The following is a 24277-nucleotide window of genomic DNA, read 5'->3' as shown; positions in this document are numbered from 1 at the left end:
TAAAATTCACAAACTCTTGCATAGTCAAATCTTTCATTGAAAATATAGTAGTATATGCATATGGACTATGCACATCCTTACATCCTTCATACTTTATATCATCTATATTTCACTTTTAATAGTTAATACAATATATGTGTTGTAGGAATATCTCACTTCTCCTCTTCCTGTCTTCCTTCTTTTTGAGACAATATCTCATGTATACTAGACTGGACTCAAACACTCTCTGTATCTAAGGATAACTTTGAATTCCTGGTCCTCCTGTTTCTACTGCCAAGTGCTGTTACAGGCCTGTGCTACAACGTTCAGTTTAAATAGATTTTAAGGTATATTTCTTATGAAAAAAAGGTAAAACGAATATCTATACATTCAGTTAAGATGTAATTACAAATATTCTTGCTTCTCAGTTGTCTGAATATGCGAAATCTACAGAAATGTATAACCGGAGTACAAGGTCAGACTGAGACTTTAGTCTGGAAGATTGTAATTTCCTGTCCTGAGAGGCTGAGCTGACAGGGAGGAAAGAGGAGGAGGGTGCATTCTGGGATATCCCCGCTGAGAGCATTTTCCTTGTTATTACCTTTACTTATTTACTTTACATTTGTGTTGGGAAGGTGGAGGTGCTCATGCTCATGTGAGGAAATCAGAGGACAACTGGCAGGAGTCATTTTTTCCTTCACCAAGTGGGATCAGGGGACAGAACTCAACTTGTCAGCTTGGCCACAAGCTCCTCAAGTCAGCCATCTTGCTGTGATTGCGTTTTCTTTCTCCAAACACAGGGTGCTCTACCATTTACATCACATTACATGACAGGCGTGGTGGTGAACATCCCAAACATGTAGGAGGCAGAGGCAGGGGGATCACAAGTTTGAGGCCAGCCTGAACTACAGAGTTCCAAAGATAAAACTGGAACAGAACTAAACCAACCCCCAAAGAGAACCCCTTTATCCGCCAAAATCTTTTGCCAACATTCTGAATCACATTCCCCCCTGCTTACTTGTGAGGCTCTGCCTCCCGAGTGCTGGGATTAAAGGCGTGCGCCACCACCGCCTGGCTATCTTTCAGTTTTAAAGCCTGGCTATGGGATGGCAAGATGGCTCAGTAGGTAAAGGAACCTGCTGCTAATTCTGACGATCCGAGTTTGATACCAGGCAACCCCGTAGTAAAAGGAGAGACTGACTCCTGAAGCTGTTCTCTGATCTTCATCCTTGAGCAGGGGCATGAGCCTCCTCACCCAGTAAACAAACAAACAAACAATCATGAGCTTGTTTATGCTCTATTTAGATGCCTTGAAACCAGAACTGAAACTATGTTATGTGGCCTGGGTCAGGATGTGCGTGGTCATCCTTGAACAAAGCTTGAAGATTTCCCTCTTTAACAGGAAGCAAAACTGTTCATTAGAGCATTAAGTTACTTGATAGTCTGTGGCTATGATGCATTTCAGGGTTTTTTTCCCTGCCAGTGGGTGGAGGTAGGGTTTGGTTGACGTGAAACAGTGAGAAATTTGCCCTAAAGGTGAACAATTGAGAATCTCCCCTGATGATATGGAAAAACTAAACCTCAACCCCATTATATGATTAAAGCAAAGATTACTATTAAATCACAGCCCTTAAAAGGAAACAGCCAGTCAGGAAAAACAAGGAGAGAGTCTCGCTTGTCAATCATCATGCAGCCTGGTGGTCTGTGCTTACATAATGTGATTCTCTCCGTGAGCATTTGAACTCAGTTACCCATACCTTTCAGGAAGCAAGCACCTTGACCATGGATGTTTCCACCCATGGGTGCCTGGGAGCTCTGTACTCTGTAGTGTTTGGAGGAAGAGCTTAAACGATAGCTTGGTAAAACAGAACTTAGGAAATGATGATGATGAGTGAGCCGCAACATTCCTGATCATTTAAGACACGGACTGATCTAGCATAGCATCGTAGCCTTTTGATGGAGGGTAAAAGCACACACTGCTGTTTCCGGGAGCCTCTTTGTACTGTTGAAGATGATGGCATGCTGTAGGAGCCTGACAGACTCACTGCTGTCTTCCCTGACTCCTTTCCCCATGTTCTCTGTACCAGATACAGTGGTTTCAACTCTTAACAACTGTAGGCGGCTCTTCCTGCATCCAGGTGTCCATCCTCCCTCACAAGCCCTGCTCCTGCTAAGTGCTCAAGTCCTGACTGAGTGTCACCTCTGTACTGTTCCAGCTGAGCACACCAAAGGAAGTCTCCTAGCCACACCCCACGACTTTGACCCTCTTGCCACAGACCGGTACCACCGCACTCAGTCACACCCTCCTCATTATGTGAGGTGTTTGTTTTAAACTTGTCACTCATTTATTCTACATCCCCGTCTAAGACAATGTAAGTTCCACAAAAGTAAGGAACTTACCTACCGTGTTTGCTGCCATGTTCTCATAGCTGAGAACAAGACTTGGGACAAAAAAAGAAATTCAATAATCTCCTTTTCTTTTCTTTTCTTTTTTTTTTTTTTTCCTCAAGACAGGGTTCTCTATGTAGCTTTGGAGCCTGTCCTGAAACTTGCTCTGTAGACCAGGCTGGCCTCAAACTCACAGAGATCCTCCTGCCTCTCTAGTGCTGGGATTAAAGGCACATGACACCACCGCCCGGCCCAATATTCTTCAATGAATGAAAGATTGTTTATGAAAGAACGTTGTGATGCATATGGAGGTTGGAGGGTGTTTCTTTCTTGTGTTAGGAAAATTAGGAAAGATACAGGCAGCCCATGAGCCAGTCCGGGAAGCCAAGAGATAATAAAGGTGGTCTCAGTACTGTGAGAAAGTGGGAGTGAGGGTAGATTCAAAGACAACAGATAGATTAAACTCCCTGGGCAGGGAAGTGTTGGCAGTCAGGTGTCCTGGAATAAACGGTATAAATGTTCCATCTAGAAGCTTCTGGTTCACTTTCTGTGAACTGCTTTCATATCACCACCTCTATGTTCTCTCCGGGCTCCTTAGGCCTGGGAAATGCAGGATGCTCTCATTGAAAGACTGATGTTGCCTTGCCTTCGTGAGTGGGGCGGCATAGCTGACAGACAGCCTTGTCTCCATTTGAGATCATTTTAAGCTCTCAGACTGATAGAAAATTTATTCTGTATTTCCCCACGGGGGAGGGGGCGGGAACGAACCAGGAAAAACAGGGCCACTATTTTCTTTCTTCTTTTTCCAGAATGGCCTATATTTCCAAGTAATATATATATTTCTAAAAAAAAGTCTTTGTTTCTTAGAAGAAACGCCTTCATTTATGCCATGCTTTTGTTGCCTCTTGGTTTGTATCTTCTCCTCAGGGGGGTTGAGAGGCTAAATGAGCTTGATTCAAATTTCCCAAGAGGATGTGACATGTTCCTGAACCTTTAAGTTAAACAATCCCAAGCCCAAACCATGGTACTGGAATTAATCCTTAACTAAGCAAACCCAGGCTTATCAGGCTCTACTTCCTCTCAGGGAACAGCTCAAACATCTCCAAGTTAATATTTGCACGGTACCGCTCTTCTTTCCTGGGCAGATGCATTGTGCCATGGTTCTTACCATCATCCTGAGACTGACAGCGGGCTGTGCCTGGGATTGCAATCATAAACTCAAGGACATCAGGGGGAAGAGCTCAGCCTTGCTGGAGTTTTACGATGTGTGCTCTCTCCCCAGGGTCCGCCCCCCCCCCCCCCCCCCCCCCCCCCCCCGCTGGAGCTAAGGGCGATGCACCTGTTAAGAGCTGCGGGCCGTTTGGGTTTCCATCCTCAAATATGTACTCTGTTTCTTGCTTTCTTGAGATAAGGCGTCTATTGTGATTAGGCTGTTGTAGATCTCAAAAGTCAGCATTGGTACGAAGATATTCATTAGAATGTTTGGCTCTTGTATAATTTGTGGTCAGTTTTTAATTCCAAGGAAAGTCGGGGAAAACACAACAAATAATCAAATGCATTTATCTTGGACTGGATCTTTAGGTTTCCAGCTCATCAAAATTTTAACCAAGATGGTAAAAATAAGGTGAACTATTCAGTTCTCCGCATTTTTTTTCAGACTGTAGAATGACAAGACCATGGAATAAATTCAGTAAATCAAGTCACTTTAAGGAAAATGAAATGGAAGAAATTGAAATGTGTAAGGGCACCCTGCAGGGTTTCTTCATGGCATGAGGAAAATGTTCTAAATCACATTGTGTTGATGATGACAGGATTTTGGAAATCACTAAAACCCACCAGAACTGCTGTGTGCTTTAAATATTTGTGCTCTTTCTCGCTCTCCAGTTTTTTGTTTGTTTGTTTGTTTTGTTTTGTTTTTCTAGACAGGGTTTTTCTGTGTATAGCCCTGACTGAGCTGAAAACTGGCTCTGTAGGCCAGGCTGGAGAGACAGGTTCTTACGTAGCTCAGGCTGCCCCTGACTTTTAAGGATGGCCTTGAATTCCTGTTTCTACCTGGAAAGGGCTAGGATGACAGGCAGGTGCTACCACGCCCCACTTATAAAAATAGATAAGGCATTTAGGTTCCAGATTGGCATTCTGAAGCTTATCAGCAAACACAGCTCCGAGGCTGCACTGACTCATGCCACTTGTCATCCCCAGAGGGAGTCCTGTGAGGTTGGCTGCAGCGCGGCAGAGGGTGCCTATGAGGAGGAAGTGCTGGGTAAGAAAACACCACTGACGTCATCAAGTAATCTCTGCCACAGGGAGGGGGGAAGGGGGGCATGGACGACGACTTATGAAAAGATAAGGGAGCCCCTCTCACAGCACCCACACCCCTGTATCTCAATAGCAGTGAAAATATTTGTGTATGAGACTAGTGTGGCTCTCGAAGTGAGTTCAAGGTCAGCCTGGACTGCAGAATGGCATCCGGTCTCAAAAACCAAAAACTACTTCTGCTAACATTTGTGTCTATCTGTCTATCTATCTATGTATCTGTGTATCTGTCTATCTATGTAGTTTCAAATACTAAGGCCATGCTGATGAAGAGCCACTAGACTCTAGATAAAACACAGGAAATGTGAAACATGATTGACCTTTTGTCTTCAAGGTCAGTAAATGTATATATATATATATATATATATATATATATATATATATATATATATATATATTGGTTTTTCGAGACAGGGTTTCTTTGTAGCTTTGGAGCCTGTCCTGGACTAGTTCTGTAGACCAGGCTGGCCTCGAACTCACAGAGATTCACCTGCCTCTGCCTCCTGAGTGCTGGGATTACAGGCCTGTGCCACCACTGCCCGACACACACACACACACACACACACACACACACACACACATATTTAAGACAGGCTCTCACCAGCTCAAAATCTTAAATTTGATATGTAATCAGGGAAGACCTCGAACTCTTGATCCTCCTGTTTCTATTTCTATTCTCCTGGGAATACTGGGATGCACCATTACGTTCCGTTTTATGTGGTTCTTGGGATCAAATCCCAGCGTCTCAGGCTTGCTAGGCAAGCACTCTACCGATTCACTACATGCCTGGCCCAATCCCTGTTAACCCAATGAGGGGGGCGCTACATCCTGAACAGATTCCGTGTCGAGGAGGGCTGCTGTTTTGATGAGCTGAGGGTATCAGAATAATTTATTTTATGTGAAGAACATTGTTCAGCGAATCGTTGTTCAGTAAAGAACTTCCTGTGTACACGGCAGCTCAGAAAAGGCGGTCGGGATTTGTGAGTGTTTAGAAGCTATGCCTCCCAGGGTTGGATTTGGAATGGGTGGGAAACGTCTGTGTGTGGCAGCACCCTTGGCCGAATTGGAGACTAGGCTGGGTGTGTTTGAGTAAGTGGCTTTATCCTAATGCACTGATTCCCCAGTGATGTCTGAAGGGCCAGCACTTTGACAGCTCAGCCTGGATGTTAGTGGCTGTCTCCAGCAGATTCCCCAGAATCTCCTCCCGCTGGGGGGTTTTGGCAGACGGCGCTTCCTGGCGCCTCTATAAGCGGTCATTCTCCTCTCAGAGGCTGGCTTCTTACTCCCAGTGGCTGTGGGAAACTGGGAGGAGAATGTTGCTTGCTGTCCTAACATGCTCTGCACTTGAGTGTCTTGTAAACAAAAGAAACAGAAAACAATACTCTGCATTTCATTCTCAGAATACCCTGCTGTCCCCCTGTGATAAAAATAGACTACGCTGAATATAATTCAGTGCTCAGGTGTGTTATGTAGCAGGAGAGGCCTAGACAAAGCAGCCACACCCATCCGGAGAGTGAATAGTGACTGAAATGTGGTTTCCTCTTCAGAAAGAACGGAGCTCCCCACAGCGCCCTTTGCCTCTTCCATTGGGAGTCACAGCGTGACGTTACGGTGGAACCCGGCCAACATCTCTGGAGTAAAATACATCATCCAGTGGAAATACGACCAGCTTCCAGGAAGCTGGACTTACACAGAGGTATGCTAAGCTACTTTCTTATCTAAACAAAGACATTTTGTCCCCAAATTATTCAAAACTCCAAGATATCCTGCTCCTCTTACCTGTGGTTTTGGTTTCCCAAGTTTCAGTCACCTGTGCTCAAATATTATTTATGATTTTCAGATGGAAAAGTATTTAAAAAAATAAAAGATTGAAGCCAGTTGTGGCAGCACAGGGCTGTAGTCTCATTACTAGGTGTGCTGAGGCAGGAGGATTATGAGTTTGAGGCCAGTGTGGGCTATATAGAAAGCTCCATGCTAGCATGGACTACAAAATAAACCCTGTCTGAAAACCAAACCAAACCCAACCAAACCAAACCAAACCTAACCAAACCAAACCAAATTGAACCCATCTAAGCCACCACCACCACTAAAATGAAATGGAAGTTTTAAATCACGTGATTCTGAGGAACATGATGAAGTATCAGGTCATCTTGCTCTAGCTCATTGGAAAGTCAATCATCCTTCAGTTTAGTGTATCCACACAGTATACGCCAATGATCTATTAGACAGCCTCTATTAACGCTATTGAATTGACTGTCACAGGATTGGTACTATGGTGCTTATATGTAGGGTTTGGTACCAGCTGGAGTTTCAAGCTTCCACTGGGTGTTTGGGGAATATCTCCTGTGGATAGAAAAAAGGACTTGTTGACATTAATGCATTCTAGCAATGATAGAGCACAGTGGCTGGATTAAGTGAACCTTAATCTCTGCTACGCTGGAAACCCTTTATGAAGAAAAAGTATACATGTTACATACATAATTCTGTCAGCACAGCATTATAGAACCATTTATGTTCTTTATCTGCACCATCCTCTAAAGTGATTTCAACTAGTGTGAAGGGCATGAGGGAGATTCTTGATGGGGCTTTCTCTAATTTAAAGAGCAGGTTATATTAGCCTTTCAGGATGGTCCCTTTCAGGAAAGCATGAGCAAGTTCAGAAAAAAAAATAGCCTAGTGTACCAAGTATAGTGACATGGGAAAATTCAAGCAAATCCTTGAAGTAAGTGCCAAGTAACTGAATCCTTAGCTTTCTGTAAAGGAGAGAATGGTGTGACTAATGCAGCCTGGTGTCTGGAAGCTCAGCTCCTGGTCTACTGCACATGCAGTAGGATCTGGGCAGCCCCGTCTCCAAAGGCACACCCATATTAATCTGAACCCTGTGTCTCAGTGGGTCATGGTGATTGGACGAATGCTGACTTTTGCTCTCTCCTGGATCTAGACTGTGTCCAAGCTCTCCTATGTGGTGGAGCCCCTGCATCCATTCACTGAGTATGTTTTTCGAGTGGTTTGGATCTTCACAGCCCAGCTGCATCTTTATTCCTCCCCAAGTCCAAGTTATAGGACTCATCCTTATGGAGGTAGGCAAACACATGTCACTTGTGAAGTAAGGATGTTTTTTCGAAGTTTTGGTTTCATTTGTTTTTATTTTAAAGCAGTGAAAGAAATGGATTCCTTTGGTATTCCATTTAGCCTTTGGGCCCTTCTCCGTGTGCCAGGTAATGTTCACAATTCCTCAGCGATCAAAGCAATGACCCCTGCTCTTGTTGAACCTACATTTGGTAGAGGGGAAACATGGTCACTAGTGAACACATAAATGAGGGGTGCTGGTTAGTTATTGTTAACTTGACATACATTAGAGTCACTAGGAAGAGGGAACCTCAACTGAAGAATTGGTTAGATTAGATTGGCTTGTGGGAGCATTTTCTTGATTAATGATTGATGTGGGAGGGCCCAGCCTACTGTGGGAGATGCCATCCCTGGGCAGGTTGTTCTGGGTTGTGTAAGAAAGCAGATTGAGCAAGCCAAGGGGAGCAAGCCAGTAAGCAGCATTCTTTCGTGGTCCAGGCTTTAGTTCGTGCCTCAGGTTTCTGCCCTGACTCCTTCCTGATGGACTGCAGCTGTAGGCCAGAGTAACGCCTTTCTTCCCCCGAATGCTTTTGTTCACAGTGTTCTTTTAAATCACAGCAATCGAAACCCTAACTAAGACAGAAATTGGTGCTAGAGAGTGGACTATTGCTGTGATAGATCTGGCCATGTTGTTGTTTTCAGAAGGACTGTGGAAGGAGCTGGAACTTTGGCCTAGAAAAGCTATTGAGTGTTCAGAGCTCCGTGTGCTGTTCCGTGGGAGCTTGGAATTCTGTGGGAGCTTGGAAGATAGGAACGTTGAGAGTGATACAGACAAAGGAAGTCTGGCTTGTGAAATTTCAGAGGGAAGTAAAGACTCTGTCTGAGCTGTTGATGTGATATTCTCAATGAAGAATTTGTGGCCCGGGTCGGCTGGAGCCCAAGAATTGGTTTTGATTAACAGGAGAGTAAAGTGAAACCTTTGCTTCTGGGACCATTGATTCTGGTCCCCTGGAGCGGAAATGTCAGTGGTGATTAAGAAAAGATCATCATCGCTGAGGTGAAATCTTCTGGGGAGTGTTTCTCCAGGGTCAGCACAAAGAAGCAGTTGTACAGAGAGATAGCCAAGGTTGTACCTCATCCTGGCAGCCAAACTTGGAAATGTGTAAGAGTATCCCAGGTGATGACATGATGAAGGTCATGGAGGACAACAGAGGCTTGGCACTTTGTAAGGTCAGGAGACACCTTTAGTGAAGGTAAAACCTTAGTTGCAGTAGAAGCCCTAGGTTTGAAGGGGTCATAGGGAAAGTTGAGGCTTGGCTTCATGTGGCATGACCAGAGTCCCTGAAGAGAGCACAGGACATCAGTGAAAGTTCAGCACAGTTGCAGCAGAGCGCTAATATTTTGAGGATGCCAGTGCCATGCGAAGACCATTGAGGGCATCTCTGTGTCTATCGCAGCAGGCAGAGGTGGAGACGTGATGCAGGTTCTGAGGAACCCAGCGGATTGTGAGACCCAGACACTAAACCCTCGATGTTTTAGTGTCGGAGTTTGGTTTTGCTTTGATTTGATTGTGATTATGCCCTGATGCTTCCTTCTTGGTGTAAGAAAATTATCTATCTATGCTCGCGTCTCTTCATGGAAGGCATGTTCTAAAGTGGCAGCGTTAGTGTGACTGGGAGGCAGAAGCGTTGGCTCCTTGACATCCTGAGTTGCCCCTGGCACAGTCTAAATCACAGCTTCCACAGATCCTCAGGAAAAGCAACCACTACCCAGGAGACTGGGCACCAAGAATTAGATGCTCTAATTGGAATTATTTAACTTGACAGTGTGACTAAAGCCTCTCAGAAGACAGAAAGTAAAACCAGATGTGAGCAGGGCAGTGGTGGCTCACGCCTTTAATCCCAGCACTCGGGAGGCAGAGCCAGGCGGATCTCTGTGAGTTCGAGGCCAGCCTGGGCTACCAAGTGAGTTCCAGGAAAGGCGCAAAGCTACACAGAGAAACCCTGTCTCAAAAAAACAAAACAAAACAAAAAAACAAAGATTCTGTGTTCTGACCTCCTCCCCGGTCACAGACCACAGTCCTCAGCCAGGGCCAGCATGAGATTGGGCTGCTGTCACTCAACACCTGACTCCTAAATCCAATGCCACCGCGGGTTCTTGTGACTCAGGGAGTCCCTCAAAAGATGCCACTGTCCTCACAAGGAGTCAGAGGAAAAAGGATACTGAAGCCACAGAGCCTCACCATCTCCGTGGACTGACCACCTTAGACACTCCCAGATGCCCAGGACCGGCCTCAGCTGTGTTTTGTGAAGGTTCAGAACACACGGAGGGAGGGCAACTCAAGCTACACCCTCTTTTTATCTTTCGGAGATTAATTTTTAAAGGACTACCTGTACTTTAGCTACAGCAAAACTATGATAGAAATGATTTAATTGCAAACTAGTTGGACAACTTGAAGGTCTCTTTGGCCAGATTATCGGAAGTTCTGTTTCCCAGATACATACGGAAAACACCTGTGTGTTTGTCCATTTGTTGCTTTTAAATACCAGCGTCCTAGACTCACCCTTGCCCCGAGACACTGGTCCAGTCGGCTTGGTGTTTTGTCTCGTTCCGGGTCACGTATTATAAGTTCTACAAGTAGTTCTAATAGCAGCTGAGGACAGGGACCACTGACCTAAGATGAAATAGTAACCTAAATCCAAGATATTCGAGCCAGGTTTGGGGATGAACTCCCGTAATCCCAGCATTCAAGTAGCTGGGGCAAAGGGGTTGCTGTGATGAGTTTAAGGCCAGCCAGGGCTATATAGAAAGACCGTGTTTCAAAAAAAAGGGTAAAATCTTAACAGGTATAGCTTGATTTTTTCGCCTTGCCCACAGTCAGGACAAATCTCTGTCACCCGCCAGTCCCACAGCCGCTCAGACCCAACCAAGTAAACACAGACACTTATATTGCTTTCAAACCATATGGCCGTGGCAGGCTTCCTGCTAACTGTCCTTATCTTGCTAACTGTGCTTTTATCTTAAATTGATCCATTTCCATACATCTATACCTTGCCATATGGCTGGTGGCTTACTGGCGTCTTCACATGCTGCTGGTCATGGCGGCGGCTGCAGTGTCTCTGGTCATGGCGGCGGCTGCAGCCTCTCTGGTCATTGCGGCGGCTGCAGCGTCTCCTTCTACCTTTCTGTCCCTTTATATCTCCTCTCTGTTAGTCCCACCTATCTTTCCTGCCTAGCCACGGCCGATCAGGTTTTATTTATTAACCAATCAGAGCATACAGACCATCCCCCAGCACAGCCAAGTGCAGACCATCTCAAACACCTGCACTCAGGCCCATGGTCCTAATCATCCTCTATACGGACCTGCTGGGTAACGCCACAAAGAACCTGAGAATGGGCTCCCACAGGACATACAGAACATCCCACAGCACACAGGTGCTGGAAAGGTGGCCCAAAAATTGAGAGCGCTGGCTACTCTTGCAGAGGACCTGGGTTCAGTTCCCCGCACCCACATTGCAGCTCAAAGCGGTTTGTAACTCCAGTCCTAGGGGATCTGACACCTTCTTCTGGCCCTTGATGGCACCAGGCATGCAGGTGGTGCAGCATGCATGCAGGTAAAACACCCATACACGCAAAAATAAATAAATATATATACTTTAAAAAAAAAAAGAAAGAAAATTATCTATCTATGTATCTATCTATGTATCTATGTATCTATCTATGTATCTATGTATCTATCTATCTATGTATCTATCTATGTATCTATCTATGTATCTATCTATCTATCTATCTATGTATCTATCTATGTATCTATCTATGTATCTATCTATGTATCTATCTATGTATCTATCTATGTATCTATCTATCTATCTATCTATCTATCTATCTACTTATTGGTTTTCTAGGAACCCACAGTAACAAGACACTGGATATTTTAGAAATACTTTGAACTTTTAAAGATGCTCTTTTTGTTTGTTTGTTTTGTTGTTTTTTGAGACAAGGATCTCTCTCTGTAGCACTTTCCTGGACCTCTCTAAGTAAATGAGGCTGGCCTTGATCTCCTAGAGATCCACCTGCCTCTTCCTACTACGTGCTGGAATTGAACAATCAACCCACTTAAGGGAAAGCTTGAATTTGCACAGCAGACCTGCTACCTCTTGTTAAGTTTGTTAGCAGGGAACCACAGGGAGACCACACTGCTTCCTTCAGGGTCAGAATTATTACCTCTGTCTGACTGAGCACTACAGGGAAATGGCTACTGCCAAGGAACAGGCCCACATCTTTTTGCAGAGGAAGGAAGGGTTTGAGATGGGGTTATTTGTTAATGATGCCTGGGGAGTAGACATGGCAGGAGAAAACTGGGGCAGTTGTACATAGGAGTAAATGCAAAGAAGAAAAAGTAGCACAGGTCGAAGAAATGCCTGGGGGTGGGACCCATTTTTGGATGGCTGGGTGGTCAGGAAAGGACTCTCTGAGAAGAAGGCTTTGAATGATGCGAGACAAGAATCTATGCAAATATTCAGGAGTGAGTTTTCCAGGTAGCAGGGAGAGTAAAGACAAAGGACCGATAGCAGCAGTGAGCTGGGTATCTCTGAGAAGGCGCCGATGTGGTTGGAAGACATGGAGCAGGATGAATAGGAGATTAGATATGGCAGGTATCCAGAGGCCGGGTCACACAGGAACGTGCCATCTAAACTTGATTAGAAACATTTTAATCAGAGGCACTGACGAATACTTATGGGAGGTCTGAGCAGGGAGATATTTTTTTCTAGAATGAAATTCCAAAGGCATTTCTCTGAAGGGAGTTTCTTTCTTTTTGATTTGGACAAGAGGCGAGAGGAGGAAGGGCCAGGGCTGGTACCTGCAGAAACGGAGTAAGAGACTAAGTCCTGAGTCAAGGAAGGGATGTGAGCATTTTGTCTACTGGAAGCATGTGATGCAGGGAGGGAAAGAGGGAGGGCGAGGATGGGTCCAGAGTGCCAAGGATTTTGAATGCCAGGCTCCAGCACTCAGACTTTTTGAAAAGCAGTTAGGGTGATGGAAGCGTCTGAAGTGGAGGAGTAATTGCTTCACACAGTCTTTAAAAAGAGAAGCAGCATCTATGAGGGAATGAGGGATTGGAAGCCTAGAGACTGAGACCAGCTAGGAGACTCTTCTGATATTGACTATTTCATCAAAGATGGGGTTTAAAAAAACGGCACTCTCAGGGAGGGTGTCAGATGCGTGGGCACACTCATGGAGAATGTCAGATGTTGGGGCACACCTAGGGAGAGTGTCAGATGTGGGGCACACTCAGGGAGGTGTCAGATGTGGGGCACACTCAGGGAGAGTGTCAGATGTGGGGCACACTCAGGGAGGTGTCAGATGTGGGGCACACTCAGGGAGAGTATCAGATGTGGGCACACTCAGGGAGAGTATCAGATGTGGGCACACTCAGGGAGAGTATCAGATGTGGGCACACTCAGGGAGGGTGACAGATGTGGGGCACACTCAGGGAGAGTGTCAGATGTGGGGCACACTCAGGGAGAGTTGTCAGATGTGGGGCACACTCAGGGAGGGTGTCAGATGTGGGGCACACTCAGGGAGAGTTGTCAGATGTGGGGCACACTCAGGGAGAGTGTCAGATGTGGGGCACACTCAGGGAGAGTTGTCAGATATGGGGCACACTCAGGGAGGGTGTCAGATGTGGGGCACACTCAGGGAGAGTTGTCAGGAGTCATCATTCCCAGACTTAATTGAGGCAACTTGGGGAGACTTGCTCCAGGTCAGATAGATTACATGTTCTGGTCATGTAGATTTACAGCCGCGTTCTCAGGTTGAACTTGATTTTGGGTCTAAGCAGAGCCTGCAAACTGATGAAATTTGTTGTGGGCATCTTTCCTTCCTTCATGAGTGTCCTTTCTTTGATAATTAGGTCTCAGAGATTGTATGACCACCTCTACTGATTATTCTCTGACCATTTCCTCCTAGAACCCAAGGTCAGACACTGGCCTGCGGCCCCGCTTGAAATGGTCCAGACTGACGGAAAACACACAGATCTCCTTTGTCCCAGCAGCGCTTCATACACTTCCAACACACCGACATGTTTTCTGGTACCAGAGAAATACAATGGTCAAGACCCAGGGCTAGTCAGATCAAATTAATAAAAAGAGAAATTATTCTTGTCATCTTTGGGACTTTTGGCTGATGAGGAAGCTCAGTTCTTCTCTAGTCTTCTAGTCTAATCTAGGAGGTATCATCAGGATTGTCAGGGCAGATAGTAGTGCAAGAGAAGTAGATCACTCTAATTTCATTTATCCAAAGCCACATCTTCATCTGCAACCAGTTAGGCCATAGCTCAAGGAGTAAAGAGTCCCAGGACCTGCCTTGGTCACCTTCTGTTAATCATTGACTCTTTTGTGAATTCTCTCATCATCTGATGCCTCCCCACCATTTACTTAGGTCTCCAGGAGTTTTTGACAGCTCTTGGTCTAGAACATAGGTCCTATTCATGTCTCCAGTATTCACTGTTATTTCTTAGTTAAAAAGGAGGAAGATGCCAGAGTCTTGGTAGGGCTCAGTACTTAGCTGGTATGATTTAGAGAGGAGGACCTGCAGCTCGAAATTTCTAACTACCATCCCTCTGTCCTGATTTCAGTATTAATGAAAAGATTTTATTTATGTCAACCGTTGAAAACATTTCCCCCCCTATTATCCTATTCTAAGAGCACAGAAATGTACACTTTTCACCCTCACCCTGTCATCTTTCTCTCTCCAGTTCCGGAAACTGCGCCTTTCATCATGAAAATCGAAAGCTCAAGCCCGGACACTGTGGAAGTCAGCTGGGCTCCGCCCCACTTCCCGGGTGGACCTGTTCTGGGTTATAATTTAAGGCTGATCAGTAAAAATCAAAAGTTAGATTCAGGGACCCAGAGAACCAGTTTCCAGTTTTACTCCACTCTTCCAAACACCACGTACAGGTAAGAGCTACGTGGGACAGACAGAAATGACACCAGCATTAAGGCAGGCATGATGATTATTGAAGAAATCTGGCTAAAAATCAGTTAAGTCTATTTAGAGACGTGCCACCAACTCCATTCCATTGTGTTGAAGTTGTACATTTTCTTGAATTTGCATGTGTATTATATATCACACCACCCTAAGCGGAAGTATTTTCAGTGTATTAAAGGATCCTTATAGGTGTGAGGCAATAATAACATAAATAGCATGTCTGTAATTTGTTTATTTAATCAAACATGAAAAAAATTAAGGAGGTAACATTCTGTTAGTGGTATTTTAAATTAACCACCGAGGATTATTTTATTATGGTTAGCTTCCCTGGCATTTACTAAGAGTTCTTTACATAAGGGGAGAAAGGGTCACGCCGATAGCAGAGTTCAGCTTTTGACCTCAGTGACCCTGAGCTGTGCTGTGGGGAACGCAAACAAGGAGGTGATTGATGGTCGGCTCAGTGTTGAGCCGTGACACCAAGTAACTGGATCTATGCGCCACCACAGCATCCTTTAAATAGAATCTCTGTTGCGCCTATATTTATCTCCTGTTCACAACATGCCATGGGAAACTCATCTCTCCAAATTGTTTTTGGAATAGGTTTTCTATTGCAGCAGTAAACGAAGTTGGTGAGGGGCCAGAAGCAGAATCTTTAATTTCCACTCCATCTCCATCAGGTATGGTCTAGCCTTCTCCTCTTTGTTACACAGGCTTAAAGGTTGACTGTGCTAAAGGTCAGTGTTCAGTGGGTCATCTGATAGACCTCATCATCCCTCCTCTTTATGCACTTTTTGGTACTTAATAATTTTAATTTTTAACTTACTCTACATATTTGACAAATAGAAGGTTAGATAGACAGTTGATGTTAGAATTTTGAGACTTAAAAATAGAAAAACTTAAGCATTTTAAGGAAGCTGGCTTCAAACAAATTCTTGGTTTGAGTTCCAATCACTAGGTATGGTGATTTGCATTCACAAATTTAATAGTTACATATAAACTTTCTTATCCCAACATGGTTTCATTTGTGTATTGTCACATCAGACACATCAGAGATTTTTCCCAGTCTGCCTTAATGTTTCTATATGAACACTAAGAATTTAAATATCAACTTTTTGAAAATTCAGTCTGTGTATTTATCTTATTTTTTTTATAAGTACTCTTTTTTGGTTGTTTTTAAAATTATTACCTTGAGCGTCTGAAGTCTACTGGTATTTGTAGGAGCAAATGCTTTCTAAGAAGCACTAGATTGTGTGTGTGTGTGTGTGTGTGTGTGTCTGTGTGTCTGTGTGTTTGTGTGTGTGAAATGAGTTAGAGTCTTGACTAACTCAGGGACTCAAAATTCTTTTGGTCTGTTTTCCGCTTTAAGGAGAACTCCATCTCCCGACTTGACCACTGTTCATTCCAATCTGCATACAACCATGCCTGCAATACTGGATGTCATCTATCATCAGCCTATATTTTTTTGGCTCTTCCTAGACTCTAGGAAAAGAGAGGTATTATTATCAGGCATGTAACATGCCCAAGGAGAAAGTTAAATATAGAGCAGGGTTAAGGTTGCTGTGGGATTATTGCATACCATCTATTAATTGTCCTGAAAGTGTCCATCACTCAATGGACCTTGCATCCATTTTCAGCTGAACAGGATACCAATCAGAGTTCCGTAGCCTTCAAATTTTATTTAAGAACTGTTGTCCTGCTTGAAAGGGAGAGAATTTGGAGGCAACACCTTCAACATAACTTGTGTTATGTAACAACCCGCTTTGGTTGAGGCTGGATTACATCTATGAAGGGAATTATCCCAACCGGGGATAACGATTTTGCTTCAGTTGGAATAAGGATGTTACGGCGCTGTCACATGATATGTTCACACGGTCCTACTTGATTGTCATTCTATTTCCTACCCCAATCACAGATTTATGGAGATTATGACACAGATGCAATACCTCTAAGTAACTCCAGAAAATTTAGTCAGCCTTTTTTTTTTTTTTTTAAGTGCCATCTCCCTTGTGTTGAAGTACTAAAATTTTTTTGTGTTGCTATGTGTATGGCTGGTCAGCCTGCCTATAAATTATGTGTTTCAGTTCAAGAAGAAGAACAATGGCTCTTTTTATCCAGAAAAACTTCTCTGAGAAAGAGGTCCTTAAAGTATTTAGTAGATGAAGCACATTGCCTTTGGTCAGATACTATTCATCAGAATATTACAGGTCAGTCTAACAGAAGCATGTATCCTTGCCGTAAAAGGAAATATTTGGAATTTCTGGGTGGAAACCTATAGAATAGAGGAATATTAAAAATTGCTCTTGGATGCCTGTGCTAGCTATGGGGATACCATAGGTCCCCCAAGCATTACAGGATATTGCTAATGCTCTTGGTTACCACCCTCCAGAGCTTGATGGAAGATGCTGTTTCTGAAGACACCCATCCTTTAGTCATAGAACATGGAGAAATCAGACTGGACAATGACCTGGCAGCTTTATCCTTTCTCGATAGCTTTAATAATGCTGAAATGTGCTGTGCACACTACAGGGGGACTGTAGTGAAAGTATTTTCTTGATAAGACTAAGCAGTTGTACATATGAACTCATAGTGACTGTGACCAAATGCACAAGACCTGTGCAAGATCAAGCCAGACAAATCCAGCACGAATAGGGGAGGGTACATGAGCTCCTGTATCTGACTGAGGTTGGCAACTGATGGCTGCTGGGACATGGAGAGTCAGTTTGCTTCAGTGACCCTGACAGGCTACCCATATTCCTAAAAGGCACCATACCCATGCATGTACTGGTACCACTATGTGGAATCAGAGGGCTTGAAAAAGGAGAATACAGTCAGGCATGGTGGCACATGCCTTTAACCCCAGCACTCAAGAGGCAGAGGCAGGTGGATCTTTGTGAGGTCAAGGCCAGCCTGGGCTACAAAGTGAGTTCCAGGATAGCTAGGGCTTGTTACACAGAGAAACCATGTCTCAAAAAAAAAAAAAAAAAAGAAAAGAAAGAAAAAGAGATTAAGAGATTACATGAAATTAGGAGGGAATAGTGGTTGGAGTTGAGGAGGAATTGGAGGGGAGGACATAGGGAATTGATCAAAAAAAATTATGAAACTTTCAAATGATAAGAATGATATTCAAAAGTGCTTTTGTGTTTGGGGGTATAGCCCAGTGATAGGGCACATGCTTAAACATACTTGAAGTTTTGGAATCTCTCAGCACTAAACAAACAACTCCACAACAAACCCACTTTACCCCAAATGTTTCTAGAATTTACTATCTTGAATATTTGTAGAATATATTATTCTAGAATTCTTCTAGTATTTTATGTACATTATGAAAATACCTAGCATATTTGCACATATAAGTTATATGTACTAGAAGGATTCAGAAGAATACTTTTAAAGTATAAGAACTTCTATTTGATTTCAACAAACATTAAAGACAAATTCACTTCTGTCTGAGTTTTTCTATCCCTGTGGACATTTAACCACATGGATGCACTCTCTTGACTCTTCTAGGGATAGCAGTCAACGTCCAACAGCAAGTGGTTTATTTCTCAGAAGGACCTTTCATATGGATGAAGGAGGCAGCCAACATGTCTGATACGTCTGATCTGAGAATTTTTTACCGAGGCTCAGGTGTAATCTCCTCCATCTCCATAGACTGGCTTTACCAGAGGTTGTATTTCATCATGGATAAATTGGTTAGTCTGAGCACATATAACTACTTATCAGTACTAACATGCATGTTTGGTGGTAAACACAATTTTGTCTCACTGATTACTTACTTCAGATACTAGGTCAGCAATGAATCATGGACCTAGTTTATAAGAAGGTCTAGCTGTGACCTAGTGCAAGCTAGTTCTGATCTACCACGAAGTTAAGATTATTTTTAGTTTTTCATGGTTGCAAATTTTTGTTAATGATAATTTATCTGCTTTAAGAAAGCTGGCATGGGCTGGAGAGATGGCTCAGTGGTTAAGAGTACTGACTGCTCTTCCAAAGGTCCTGAGTTCAATACCCAGCAACCACATGGTGGCTCACAACCATCTGCAATGAGATCTGGTGCCCTCTTCTGGCCTGCAGGCATACATGCAGGCAGAACACTGCATACATAATGAATAAATAAATCTTTAAAAAAAAAAAAAAGAAAGAAAGAAAGCTGGCATCACTGTGTAAGTCTATCCTGAGCAAAGTCTGCTGGAAGCATCTTTAATTATATACTAACCTGGGTTTATTTTACTAGGTCTCTGAAAGTATGTTAGTACTGGAATCTTTGAGAAGATACAGTCTTCCTGTGTTTCAAGTTTTCATTTTATAAGTGCATGTTTATTGCAATGAGCAAAGGCTACCACCTGTAGTAGAATATTATTTTAAGGTGTGTTACTTTTGCTTATGTTGTATTTGTTTAAATCTGTGAAGCTGTAATACTTTGCCTATCTAAGACACCTGATGGTAATAAAGAATTGAACGGCCAATAGCAAGGCCGGAGAAAGGATAGGTGGGGTTGGCAGACACAGAAAATACATAGGAGAAATCTGAGAGGAAAGAAGAAAGAGACAGAGAAGGAGGAGGACTCCAGGCACCAGCCACCCAGCTACACATCCAGCAACAGAGTAAAAAATAACAAAAAATATACAGAAATAGAGAAAGGGAAAAGCCCAGCGGCAAAAGGTAGATGGGATAATTCAGGTTAAGGAAAGCTGGCAAGAAACGAGCCAAACTAAGGCTGGGCATTTATAATTAAGAATAAGTCTCCATGTGTGATTTATTTGGGAGCTGGGTGGCAGGCCCCCCAAAAGGGCAAAAACAAACAATAACAACCACCCCACCTGAAGCCCAGAAGCTTGAATATAACAGAAGTTTTGAAAATAATTGTATACCTCCATAAACCAAAAACAAACAAACAACAAAGCAAATACAAACAAAAAACATGTTTACATCCTAATGGTATTAATAGAATATAAACTTATTAGGACATAAAATATAAAGTTCCTTTTTTTTTCATCCTGAGTATTTCTGTATAGATCAGGCTGGCCTGTTATTTATTATCTTCCTACCTCAGACTCCTCAGCTCTGGGATTATAGCTGTGCACCAGTTAAATTATCCTTTAAATGCTTTTCTTGTGTGTTTTGTAAAGTCCATAGTGACAGTCACAATTCCAAGTACAGAACTGCAGAGCAAATATTGGTGCCAAGATAAATGCAGACAGACATTAATCCTATTGGTATATTTTTTATTTTATAGGTATATGTTTGTGACTTACAAAACTGTTCAAATTTTGAGGAAATTACTCCATTATCTATTATTGCACCTCAAAAAGTCGTGGTTGATTCCTATAATGGGTAAGTGTTAGCCTTGTAAATATGGGTTCTTTTTCATTGGTAAAAATCTCCGTGAAGCTTGCTTATCATTGCAACACATCAACACCCGGTAAGTTCATCTGAGCGCCTCATTTCAGGTCAATTTAATTAAAATTGCTTTCAAATTTGATTGTTTCCTCTTCTACAGCAAACTAGAGTTTCATGGAAATGACCTTTTGTTAGAGACCTTGGGACCATGATTCTAGTCCAAGACTTGACACTATTTTATGATGGGAATCAATCTCATTGCTCCCTTCAGCAGTCACCGTGAGAAGCTCCTTCATCATGTGCCTCTGTGGCTGAGCCATTCAGTTTCATTTCCTCTTCCAGCCTGGCTCCTGCACCCATCAAGAGTGTAACTGAACATGCTTATTTGTGAAGTATTTAGCTTGTTTAGCACATGCATTCATCATCATCATCATCATCATCATCATCATCATCATCATCACACACACACACACACACACACACACACAAAATTTCTAAAATTTTAAAGAATACAAATAAAAAATTTTGGCTTCAAATAACAGTGAGCAATCTTTTTCTAAGAATATCAGCATGAAAAATATATGGGTTCTGGTCATTCAAACAAAGGTCCTTGTGCAGAAAGCACATTTACTCACTGAGCAATTTCTCCAGCCCCAGAAATTTATTTCCATTTTAGGTTTGATTCCTAAACTATAGATTTTTTAAAAATTTTATAATTAATATAATTTTATATATCAGCCACAGATTCCCTTGTTCTCTCCCCCCCCCCCCGCCCCCGCCTTCCCTCCAGCCCACCCCCGATTCCCATCTCCTCCAGGGAAAAGACTCCCCTGGGGATTGAGTTCAGTCTGGTAGATTCAGTCCAGGCAGGTCCAGTCCCCTTCTCCCAGGCCGAGCCAAGTGTCCCAGCATAAGCCTCAGGTTCCAAACAGCCAACTCATGCACTGAGGACAGGTCCTGGTCCCAGTGCCTGGATGCCTCCCAAACAGATCAAGCTAATCAACTGTCTCACTTATCCAGAGGGCCTGATCCAGTTGGGGGCTCCTCAGCTATTGGTTCATAGTTCATGTGTGTCCATTCGTTTGGCTAATTGTCCCTGTGCTTTTTCCAATCTTGGTCTCTACAATTCTCGCTCATACAAACCCTCCTCTTTCTCGCCAATTGGACTCCTGGAGTTCCACCTGGGGCCTGGCCATGGATCTCTACATCCAGTTTCCTCAGTCATTGGATGAGGTTTCTATCACGACAATTAGGGTGTTTGGCCATCCTATCACCAGAGTAGGTCAGTTTGGGCTTTCTCTCGACCATTGCCAATAGTCTATTGTGGAGGTATCTTAGTATATTGTGGAGGTATCTTTGTGGATTTCTGTGGACCTCTCTAGAGAAACAATCAATCAATGGGACCTCTTGAAACTGAGTAGCTTTTGTAGAGCAAAGGATACGGTCAACAAGGCAAAGCGACAACCTACAGAATGGGAAAAGGTCTTCATCAACCCCACATCTGACACAGGACTGATCCAAAATATATAAAGAACTCAAGAAATTAGACATCAAAATGCCCAACAGTTCAATTAAGAAATGGGCTATTGAACTAAACAGAGAATTCTCAACAGAGGAAGCTCAAATGGCTGAAAGACATTTAAGGAATTGCTCAACATCCCTATCATCATGGAAATGCAAATCAAAATGACTCTGAGATACCACTTTACACCTGTAGAGTGGCTAAGATCAAAAACACTGAAGACAGCTTATGCTGGAGAGGATGTGGAGCTAGGGGAACTCTCCTCCACTGCTGGTGTGAATGCAAGCTTGTACAGCCACTTTGGAAATCAATATGGTGCTTTCTTAGAAAATTGGGAATGAATCTCCCCCAAGATCCAGCTATATCACTCTTGGGCATATACCCAAGGAATGCTCAATCATACCACAAGGGTACTTGATCAGCTATGTTTATATCAGCATTGTTTGTAATAGCCAGAACCTGTAAACAACCTAGATGCCCTTCAACTGAAGAATGGATAAATAAAATGTGGTACATATACACAATGGAATACTACTCAGCAGAGAAAAACAATGACATTATGAGGTTTGCAGGCAAATGGACAGATCTAGAAAAAATCATCCTGAGTGAGGTAACCCAGACTCAGAAAGACAAACATGGTATGTACTCACTCATAGGAGGATACTAGATATGGAACAAGGATGACTGGACGGCTACTCGCAGGGAAGCTACCAGAAAACAGTACCCAAAGAAAGACACAGGAATTGCCCAATGACAGAGAAATGGATGAGATCTACATGAACAACCTGGATGTGAGTGGGGGTAATGAAGGGCAAGGGTCGAGGGAAAGAGAGCTTAGGGGAGTGGGAGATCCCAGCTGGATCAAGAACTGAGAGGGAGAACAAGGAACAAGAGACCATGATAAATGAAGACCACATGAGAATAGGAAGAAACTATAGATTTTTATCAAACACAGGCTGGTCTCAAACTCACTAAGTAGATGAGGATGACCTTGAATTTCCGATTCTTCTGCCTCCATTTCCCAAGTTGTGGGATTGCACATGTGTCCCATGATGCCTAGTTTTATGAGGTACTGGGAAACCCAGGCCTTTCTGCATGCTAGGCAAGCAATTTACTGACTGAACCACATCTCTGACCCAAATTATAGATCTATAAAACTAAATACAAAACAAAACTAAGAACCAAAAACCCAAACCCTATGATATAGGGTAAGTCCTGTGGACTTTTGAGATCTTTTTAAATAAAAATTTTTGAGACAGGTTCTCAATGTAGTCCTGGCTGGGGCTGGTACTCACTGTATAGAATAGGCTGGCCTCGAACTCATGGAAGTCTGCCTCATCTGCCTCTAGAGTGGTGGATTTTAATGGATACACCTGCACAACCAACGTCCTAATTTTTAAGACAGATCACTTTATTGTAATGAATTTACATACAAAAACATCACACAGGCTAGGCAGTGGTGGCGCACGCCTTTAATCCCAGGACTTGGGAGGCAGAGGCAGGCGGATCTCTGTGAGTTCGAGGCCAGCCTGGTCTACAGAGTGAGTTCTAGGAGAGCTAGGACTGTTACCCAGAGAAACCCGGTCTCAAAAAAACAAAACAGAACAAAACAAAACAAAACAAAACAAACAAAAAAAAAACCTCACAGCTAGATCAAGGTAACCACTGAAAGGCTTGCCCAGTCCCACCCGGGCTCTAGTCTGTGCTGAACGTTTATACAGTTGCGATGACCACTCTGAATTAGTGGAGCTGCACTCAGACTTTTGTACTTTCTCTGTCAATTGCATTTTTATTTGCTTATCCACCACAAAAAAGAAAACTATGGCAGAGTTGAAACTAGAAAAACAATGAACTTTGTAGCTTTTTTTTTTTATGACTGATGTCCCTCCCCCGTTTTTTCAGGTTTTTTTTATTTTTTATTTATTTTTTATTTTTGGAGACAGTTTCTTTATGTAGCTATGACTGTCCTGGAACTCATTCTGTAGACCTTGCTCAAGGCTGGCCTTGAACTCACAGAGATCCACCTGTGTCTGCCTCCCCGAGTGCTGGGATTAAAGGCGTGTGCCACCACTGCTCCTGTGTCCTTCTGACTGCATTTCATCCTTTCTCACCCTATACTACCCTTTCTTAGGCTCCTTTCCAAATGTTATACTGCATGTACACTTACGGCTCTTTACATATGTGCATGTACATAGTAGGTTAGGATCCACATAGGAGGGAGAGCAGGTGGTGCTTTCCTGTCTGAGTTTGGGTAACTTTGATTAATATTAGTTTCTATTCCCATCCATTTCCCTCCAAATCCATGATTTCGGTTTCCTTTACAACTGAGTAATATTCCGTTTGGTGCATGTCCTATATTTTTATTATCCTCCCTTCGGTTGATGGACAGCTAGATTGGTTCCATTTCCTTGGGATGGCAAATGGTACAATAATAAACACAGGTGCAGATATCTCTGTGGTAGGCTATGGAGTTCTCTGGGATATATGACCAGTAGGGAAATAGCTGGATTATATGGTAGTTCTGTTTTAAATTTGAAATCTAAACTGATTTCTATAATGGCTATATTAATTCTCGTGCCCACCAGTGGTGAGTAAACATTCCCCTTTTGCACATCTGCTCCAACGTTTGTTGTCAGATTTCTCGATGACAGCCACTCAGACTAGGGTGAGGAGATA

At 43.2% G+C, this 24277-nt stretch overlaps 1 protein-coding gene across 5 annotated transcripts in view; it reads left to right on the top strand.

Annotated features, from left to right (window-relative positions):
- Nucleotides 1-24277, top strand: part of Ros1 (ROS proto-oncogene 1, receptor tyrosine kinase) — a 127529-nt gene that overhangs the window by 17788 nt on the left and 85464 nt on the right. For all 5 annotated transcript variants that reach the window (XM_076552468.1, XM_076552467.1, XM_042262090.2 and 2 more), the window contains exons 5-12: nt 4567-4627; nt 6228-6376; nt 7622-7760; nt 14507-14708; nt 15340-15416; nt 16821-16943; nt 18247-18431; nt 19976-20073. In XM_076552468.1, coding sequence (XP_076408583.1) covers nt 4567-4627; nt 6228-6376; nt 7622-7760; nt 14507-14708; nt 15340-15416; nt 16821-16943; nt 18247-18431; nt 19976-20073 — 1034 coding nt within the window. The remainder of the gene's footprint in view (nt 1-4566; nt 4628-6227; nt 6377-7621; nt 7761-14506; nt 14709-15339; nt 15417-16820; nt 16944-18246; nt 18432-19975; nt 20074-24277) is intronic.

This window comes from Peromyscus maniculatus, chromosome 16 (genome assembly GCF_049852395.1).
Source record: "Peromyscus maniculatus bairdii isolate BWxNUB_F1_BW_parent chromosome 16, HU_Pman_BW_mat_3.1, whole genome shotgun sequence".
Taxonomy (NCBI): domain Eukaryota; kingdom Metazoa; phylum Chordata; class Mammalia; order Rodentia; family Cricetidae; genus Peromyscus; species Peromyscus maniculatus.
Note: the sequence above shows the minus strand (reverse complement) of the source record. Positions and strands in the feature narration are given on the sequence as shown.